General features: G+C 31.3%; 1 protein-coding gene across 1 annotated transcript; it reads left to right on the forward strand.

Annotated features, from left to right (window-relative positions):
* Positions 1 to 5186: 5186 nt before the first annotated feature.
* LOC108568554 (proline-rich protein 4-like) lies at positions 5187 to 7871 on the forward strand. Its single transcript, XM_017929725.1, has 3 exons — positions 5187 to 5198; positions 5263 to 5724; positions 7350 to 7871. Exons 1-3 carry the CDS (start codon positions 5187 to 5189, stop codon positions 7869 to 7871), a joined length of 996 nt encoding a protein of 331 aa, XP_017785214.1.
* The last annotated feature ends 1783 nt before the right edge of the window (positions 7872 to 9654 follow it).

Here is a 9654-nt window from a genome sequence, read left to right on the forward strand (position 1 = left end):
TGGGGGAGAATGTATCGTTTTTGTCGACTATAATATTGAACCGTTTTATACCAACAAAAATCTATATATCAAAAAAAAATGAAATATGGTACTTGTTATATTGAATAATCTTAGATTCATATATAACGGAATATATTAAACTATATATATTCATTTTCTTTTATTTTCTTAGACAGCTTCTTATTCCTAGTTATTTCGTTATTAGTTAGTTTTTGTTAGTTTACGTTAGTTTACGTTAGTTTACGTTAGTTTACGTTAGTTTACGTTAGTTTACGTTAGTTTACGTTAGTTTACGTTAGTTCACTACTAAATAACTTAAATTATCTACGAACATAAGAGCTAATATCAAGTTTTGAAGAAAATTTCAATTTAAAATTTTTGCAATGATCACTTTTATTATTATCATTTATTATTAAACAAAACTGCTATCATTATATTATGGTTCAATTCTTTATAGTTATACAATAGCTAATATTGTCCATTTGTTTGTTAATTGTTTATTGTTAGCATTGTTAGCGGATAGTAGGTTAAAATGAGAAATGATAAAGATGCAAACAATATAACAAATTATTAACAAAATCGTATAAACTTTCTCAGTAAAGTCTTATATTTGGCTTGTAGAAAATGGTAGGAAAACCCCGGAAGGACCCGTGTCCTGGATAAAGTTTCATACAAATTTGGGTTCATAAATTTGCATGCATCAAAATCTTGACACCGCTTCGCATGTCGGCACGTCTCATTTTAATGCCTCTCCTTCTACGTATAACATGTACAACGCTATATGTTATATAGAAATTCGTGCTCCCTTTTCTTCCTGCTTTTATTTTGCACCTCTTTTAACTTTTTCTCTTCTCTGTCTTGTTTATTTATTTTGTTCCACCAGGTAAAGTTTTAATTTGTATGCAGGCAAAAATTGCCGTGCCTGCCTCGATTACTCTCGAGCATCGCACGTGAGTGCAGAGCAACTTCCACTTAATTGCTAATTAATTTCAGCTACCGGAAATTACGCAATGGTACGCGCAGATTCTAATGGTTACGTGTCGTCGGATGCGTACTTGAAAATACCGCTGTCCGATGATGTTCTGTTGCATAATTGTGCATTTGCCGGCGCGAACTTGACCTGCCTTTGTGGGGGCCAACGGAGGTCGGAATCCTCTAACTCACTCTCTCTCTTAAATTGTATGTATCTGTCTCATAATCCTACTCTCTAACTCCCCACAACGGGCAACTGGGTTGGTTTCGATATGGTGAATGTGGATCACCTCTCTGCTGCAATTATCATTAGTTTCTCTGTTGCAAGAGAGAAATGCACTTGACATCGAATTGATATTAGGAATTATTCAGTTACTGGGTTTTTATGCCAACCTTCTCTTTTTTTTTCTATTCTCTTAATATCCATAATCATTTCTATATTCGTTCATAGTTAATAATATATCATTTAATAATCTTTCAAATCATGCATATTCATATCAAAATTACAATTTGATTATGATTTGTCGCATCCGACGGATGTATTATACCTTAACCTAATTTCACGATAAAAACTTTCATTTGACCTTTAACATTTTCAGGATGGAAAATTATTTTTTTAACAATTTATTGAAGATTTCACAAGCACAATTTTTGTAATATCTTTTATAATTATTGTGTTTGTTACGACTGAACACATTTATAGTAAATACCAATAATTTGTTCATGTAAACAATATATTTATTAATATCGATAAATTTTAGCAAGATTCTTATATATAAATTTATAAATGTATTTTCTTAATTTGGAGATGAGAGAAATTGAGAATGTGAAATTGTCAGGAAGGATGCACCAAGAGAAAACATTTGCGCAATCAAAAATTAGCAATGTATGAAAAAAAACGATGTAACTAACATTCTTTTCGAAATTAACCTTGACAAAAAACATAATGGAATAACGTTGTTACAAGTTACATAAAATCGTCATTAATTGCAAGTTTATTTTTTTTAATCTATTAATTAAGTGAAATTTATAATAAAAGAAGGAAATTTACAGTGTTTTATACGTTTTAGAAAAATTACATTTTTTTAGTAATTTTATTCAATTATTTGTACTTCTTCGTACTTATTTTTTTTTCTAAATACAATATTTGTAATAATGTATAATAATAATATTTATTGCAACAATCAAATTAAGAAATAAAATAAAGTGCCCAAATTTATAATACTTATTTAAACAAATTTAATGGTCGCAACTTAGGATTTTCTATCCACTTATTTTTTTTGTCTATTTTATTTGCAATCAACTGAACATTTAGAAAATCGGTTTGCTGTGAACATTGGGAAGTTGAAATTGAAGATACAAGTGCTTCGTATGCGAATCAAGCCTGTTCGTATATTTTTTTGGAGAAATCTTTGGCATCCTCTTCTACTCTCTTGATTCAAAAGTCCTGGTGCAGTCTCCTGGTACATCCATGATACGTAGTCAATATGTGCAACCACGATTCTTCAAATAAATTTAGATTGGAATACTTGGATTTTTTTTTAAATATTCAATGAATACAGTCTCCGGCGTTCAATCGATTTCTGTTTTTTGTTTTTATGTTCATTAAAGCGGAAAAGCCTTGTTAACAAAAATATGTTGTTCCAAATGGCAACAGTTTTTTAACCGCCTCTTCATGTGCATTTTTGAAAGCCTTTGCAGCTTTTGACATCCAACAAGACGACAGATTTGCTTTGGTCTCAAATTGAATACGTGCTTCAGTATTCATGAATTTCCTCTGCCAAACCTGGAGGTTCTTCTGGTATGTTAGTAATTTCACAGTTAAAAGGATCTACAACCCAATCACAGTTTGTACATCAAGATCTGGAAAGTAGTCAGAGAACCGTTCTCTGAGTTTGGTAAGATGAAATTAGAAAAATTTCCCTATTACCCAAAAAAATTCATTTTTACCCCATTTTGGGTAATTTACCCCGGTTCCCCGACCACTGGTCTAGTGCATTCCCAAATATCTCACACTTGAAGATGTTGGAACTACTTTGTTGTTGATTTTAACTTGCTTATATCAATACACCATTTCCTGAACCATATCTTGGGCAAATTAAGCTCTTCTTGAAGGTATGGAGATGCAATTATGTTTTTTGTCTGATCTCATGATCGATGTCGTTGGCAAATATTGCTATATTTGTTTTGTATGTTGTTGGTTTATCTGTAGTATATAGGAGACACTCCCCTGTGGAACGCCCATTTCCTCAATTCCGATAAAAAGAACTTTCTGTCATTTAGGTAGGTTTTCAAGACTTTATAGACCTTATGTGGAAGTTTCATTTTTAACTTGTAGATCAAACTTTTGTGGAAAGCCTGTGTCATATAAGAATATAGCTCTTTTCTTCTAGATCCTGGCCGATGGCATCAACTAGTCGATTAACTTGATCTATCGTACTGTGTACTCTACGAAATCCAAACTGGTGATCCGATATGAGTTCCTGTTCATGTATAATACAACACATTATCCATGAACAGGAAAAGTTTTTCAAACACTTTCGATAGTTGTGTTATCTTATCGATCTATAAGATGTAAGTTCATCTGTAGATTGGAATCATTATTATTGGTGCGACTTTCCATTGTAATGGGCAATGATATAAATATCATTATATAAGAACTAATTAGAAATTAATATTATATAATTTTTGCATACTACTTGCAACTTTGTCTAATTAATTAAAGTTTATAATTAATTAATACTTATTATTATTCATAAAAAAAAACTAATTAACATGTTTGCACCGTAAAATTTCACATAAATACGCCAAATCTTAAATGTGTAAACTTGAAATTAATATGGTTAAAATGGATGTAATCAAAACGCATATTAGAAAATCAATAAACTTTTGCATAATGTATTTTAATTGATGGAACGTAATTAATTTGAATTGCTCATAAACAACGCCAGCACAAATATAAAATTGCAATCATTAAACGGATCGGACACTTAATAACTTCTTGGTAAAGTTTAATTAAAAACAAAAACCAGACTTCCTTATTCCAATACATACAATTAATATCTTCGCAGCTGTTTTTTGCTCGGCACTACGAAAGGAAACGGACACAGTTTTTCCCTCGATGTATTTATTATTTTTTTGTTTACTTTTAGTTTATTTCCACCACGTTCAGGAAGTCTCGTTTAATTACGCTAAAGCCGTTTCCACTTACGCTAAATGTTAAATTAATAAATCTAATAAGAACTTAATTAACGTTTGTAATGTATATCCAATTAAATCGGAAAATGTCGTAATCCGATCCACCTGTGTATGTCTATGCATGTGTACGGTCTTCGATATAATTAATATTCTATTAATTTTTGTTTGCCGTTGCAAAAACGTTAATTGCTTCTCGAGATAAGATTTAATTAATTATTCCTAAACATTAGTAAAATCGTTTAGCATTGAAATCGATTTGCGGAAATGCGTATCAATAATATTCGTATACTTTTATTTTACAGTTCGTATTAGAAAATCGAAATGGAAACCGGAACCTAACGGTTTTTTTTTTAGAATCAAAAAGATGGTTTTCCCAGTGGTCTCGAATTGCAACGTGTATTAAGATTATGCGTATATCGCGAGGATTGCGGTAAGGAGAGGAAGAAGAAATTGAATGGAGTGAATGGTTTGAGAATGCTTTCGAAATCACTTTTACTGTTAGACGAGATAAATTCTCTCTTCTGCGTTGCTCTCGACCATCAACGAAAAGAAAAGTAATGGAGCAAAACAAACAAAAAAGAACCAATTCATTTCAGAATTCCTTTCATTATTACTTCTAGGTCATCTTTGATTGCGAATTTTTAATGAAGAATATCGATGATATTAATAAATTCCAAATTTTCGTATTTCAAATAATTTAATTTACTGTTTATAATTACAAATATATCACGAATTTTGGTACAAGTTTATATTAATTGCTCTAAAGCTTTGATTAATTATTTTTTTTGTGCTAAAGTGCAAGAAATTGTTGGTGTAATTAATATAGGGAACGGGTTAGTTTCTATAAACGCAGTTTCTAATGGAGACAACTGTTCCAGTCAATGCATCTTGAAAAGTCAACAAACGTGAAGAAAATGATTGCGGTTTTGTGTATAAAAGGAGTCTGCGTGCGGGGAAATGCATCAGTTGCGAGTCGCACTTACTTCCATCACCATCATAGTCCGAGTCTAGTTGTTATGAATTCATTTGTAAGTCTAAATCGGATTCAGTCAGGATTATGTTATTTTTCTATTTTTTTCTTTTTGGTTGCAGAGTTTCGTACTGTTTGTGGGATTGGCGTCGCTTGCAAACGCTGGATTTTCAAGTGGAGGATACGATGGGGGACATTTTGATTTTGGATCTGGAGGACACTCCGAAGAGCATCACGAGATTCCGACCAAGACCATCGAGTACACGAAACCGGTGCACGTGCCGGTCGTGAAGAAGATCGGGATACCTGTGCCACATCCTGTCGGAGTGCCAGTCCCGCAGGTCATCAAGGTCCCAGTACCGCAACCTTATCCAGTGCACATCCCAGTGCCGCAGCCAATTGCAGTGCCGATCTACAAGCTTGTTCCGCAGGAAATCGAGAAGAAAATACCGATTGTCGTTGAGAAGCCAGCACCTTATCACGTGGAGAAACCTTACAAGATCGAGATCGAGAAGCACTTTCCAGTTTACGTACCAAAGCCATACCCAGTGCATGTTCCAGTCTACAAGCACGTTTACCACCACGTACCAAAGCACGGAGGAGGAGGCGGTGGTCACGGTGGTGGACACGGCGGTGGACACGGAGGACACTGACTTTGAGATGCTCACAGAATCTCTGCTGAGTAACTTAAGTCACGAACTTAAACCAAAACATTCATCTCATTCATATCCATTATCTTGTTACATTTTTTTTGTTATTGTTGTTACGTGTGTAAGACTTATTTAAAATAATATATTATACTTGAAATCATGTATTTATACTTCATTTAAATAGAAAAATATAATAAAAACAAATATTAACAAATCCACATTTTACTATTTTATATAAAGTAAATTTCTAATAATAATGAAGATAATATAATTTTTAGATAAAAGTAAGTATTAATTTATTAATAGACAACTGATTTCAAGTCAAAGTAATTTCTAAACAACCATTTATATTTAAATTCTTGTTATTTAACAATTAATTATTTATCGGAACTACCAATTTTTGTATCCATTTAAAACAAAATAAATTAATGTAAAACTCTATAAATATTTGTAAGAATAAATAAAAGTCTTTGCAAATCTGCCTTTTCAATCTAACAAAATACACGAGAATTTTATGTTATTTATATAGTGTAGGAATTTAGAACGTTTTATATATTTATGCAGATGTAATTAGAGTTTTTGAATTTAAATTTACATAATAAAATTGCATTAATTTCATAGAATTTAAATAAATACATAAAATCATCAGAATATATCCTATTATTTACAACAGTTCTAATTGGCTTTTAACAATGAAGACGGTATTTTTGAACCCTGATTATCTCATGACTCATTCACAATATGAAAGATATTTTCTTTACTAAAGAAATTAAGCAATTTACGAAACTACGATACTAACGTTTTGTATAAAGTAAGTCATGTGTAAAGTTCTTTTTCAGCGTCAACATTCAAGTATTCGTGCTACCTTCATTCAATTTATTTTATATCCCAAGAAAATCTCTCACGTACCTCTTCAGTCTCGGCGTTATGAAATTCAACAAAATTGTCTTGTTGGAGGGTATACAAACAAAATAAATTTAAACCCATTGAGAGTTATCATCGTTTATCATATAATAATTATAAATATTATATAAAAAAAATATTACAACATAAATCATCTAACTACAATACCTCATACAGTCCGGATTCATTATAGTCCGGTTTTGAAAATTATAAATGATTTTTATTCATTGATACAAGTCAATTAAATATCTCGATTAGTCCAGTTTCAAATAGTTCGGGATATTGGCGCAACCTATTACCCGGACTATGCGAAATATTACCGTATTTATCTGTGAATTGCATAAAAAATCATAGTATTAAAAGTGTAGTTAAATTAATAAACATTTAAATGTAATAGAAAAACGTTAGACCAATATTGGAATGTCATCGTCGGTTCCAGTGATAGTTTGGTTTTTATAATATCGAGAATATTTGGAGCGTACGTGAATTTGAGTATAAAAGCAGAGCGTCGGAAAGTGGACGGCATCAGTTGCGATTAGCAGCTAGTTCAGACATCATCATCTATACCCAAGTAAAGATATCATGAATTCATTTGTAAGTATTAGGAAGATTAGCGCGATTATCAATCATATACTTCAACTCAATTTTCTTTGCAGAGTTTTGTCGCTTTTGTGGCGTTTGCTGCAACGGTTTTAGCTGGAGATTTAAATGGAGGTGAATACGACAGTGGAAGTTATAACTATGGTTCTGGAGGATATTCCGAAGAGCACCACGATATTCCAACTGATACTGTGGAATACACTAAACCGGTGCATGTACCAGTTGTAAAGAAGATCGGAATTCCTGTTCCTCATCCAGTGGGAATACCAGTTCCTCAAGTTATTAAAGTCCCGGTACCACAACCGTACCCAGTTCACATTCCTGTACCACAACCGATTGCTGTACCAATCTACAAGTTGGTGCCACAAGAAATTGAGAAGAAGATTCCGATTGTTGTTGAGAAACCAGCTCCATACCATGTAGAGAAACCATACAAAATCGAAGTTGAAAAGCATTATCCAGTTTACATACCAAAACCATACCCAGTCCATGTACCAGTCTACAAGCATGTTTACCACCATGTACCAAAACACGGAGGAAGCAGCGGTGGAAGCAGTGGAGGTCATGGTTGGCACTGAATTTAAGATACTTGGAAATTCTTAAGTATCTTTAGTCCAATTTAGTACTCATACCTATCATCATAATCATCTCATTCGTTATCATTTATATGTTAATATCATTGTTGCTATGTTTGTAAGTTTATTATAGAAAAATAATAAAAATATTATTTCATATCTCAATTTATTTTTTAAAACATACATAATAACTTTCACCAAGTCCATACTTTGTACGTGACACGCCTATCTCTATTTATTAAAGATTCTTATATTAAACTTTATAAGATACATTGGGCCAATAAACTTTCCTTTATAATGAAGTTTTTCTATGTACTCAATATTTGACTCGAAATGATTTCATCATCGATTTTACATTTTTTTTCTATTTAACTATATATTTTTGATAAAATAAAATGATTATAGATATAGTTGAACTATTATGTAGTAAATACATATTATTTTACGTTCTTTGAAGATTATGTCAATGCAATAGATGATTACAATTAAATATTTAAAATTTAAAATTACTGGAATAAATAAATTATTTTTTAGTAATATTAAATGCATTTATTCGAAAATTTTATCTAATTTATGTATCTTTGCATATAATTTTTAAATATTTTTGTTAATTTTACTATTTATAAATAAATTTAGTTATTAAATGAATAAAATTTATAATATCATTACCGCTTTTAAACTCTATATATTGTAAATTAATTTCATACTTATATTAATAATAATCACTTATCTTCTTTAAATTTTAATGCATTCTTGAATTAGAATATGTCTAATGCAGGTGTTTTCAACCTTCCTTATTTTTTTTTATCTCAATGCACACTTTAACTTATAGTTAAATTTCCACGGCGCACTTGAACCTGTAGTTAAACTTCTGCTGAACACTAGATCTTTTAAAATTTTCGCGGCATACCCAGATCCTGTCATGTAAAATTAGTTGTTTTTTTATTCTAACTAGTTTGAATATTGATCAATTAAAAGTAATACATTTTTTTTTAATACTAAATATAAATCAACCTTCAACCAATCCACCAAGAGTGTATTTAATGTAAAATTAAGAAATTTGTTTATGGTCTCATCATTAGTATTACATTTTACTTGAATTTATTTTTTTTCCATTAATTAAACTAAACTTTGAATTGATTGAAATCTTTGCTGTTTTTTTTTTAAACAATAATAAGAAGTTTGTCTGTATCTAATATTAAGCTAAATTTTCAGAAAAGGAAGTGTGGAAGAATATAAAAACAAATAATTTTCGGTGCATTTATTTTGGATTTCACTGTTAATAAATAGTCTCATACATCATTAATCATATATGGACAAGGTATAAATAATAGGAGGTGCGGTTCCGGTCATTAATTTTTGTATAATACATAACAAGTTGAATTCAAGCTCTTTTCAATTTCGGGTATAAAAGCAGGTCATCCGAAAGTAAACGGCATCAGTTGCAAATCGCAGCTTATTCCATCATCATCAACATCCAAGAATCGCTATTATGAATTCATTTGTAAGTGTAGTAAACATGAGTATAAATGTGATATTTTACTCAAAAATTGTATTTTTTTGCAGGGATTTATCTTATTCGTGGCGTTTGCTGCAACAGCTTTAGCTGGGGATTTAAGTGGAGGTGAATACGACAGTGGAAGTTATAACTATGGATCTGGAGGGTATTCTGAGGAGCACCATGAAATCCCAACAAAAACTGTGGAGATACACTAAACCGGTGCATGTACCAGTCTGAAAGAAGATCGGAATTCCTGTTCCTCATCCAGTGGGAATACCAGTTCAT

This window comes from Nicrophorus vespilloides, unplaced genomic scaffold (genome assembly GCF_001412225.1).
Source record: "Nicrophorus vespilloides isolate i.1.1-1 unplaced genomic scaffold, Nicve_v1.0, whole genome shotgun sequence".
Classification (NCBI taxonomy): domain Eukaryota; kingdom Metazoa; phylum Arthropoda; class Insecta; order Coleoptera; family Silphidae; genus Nicrophorus; species Nicrophorus vespilloides.

Excerpts from the sequence above, each read along its gene's own strand:
- LOC108568554 (XM_017929725.1), top strand. Across the intron at positions 5,725-7,349 it reads ACAAGCACGTTTACCACCAC|AGTTTTGTCGCTTTTGTGGC; the intron begins GTACCAAAGCAC and ends TTTTCTTTGCAG.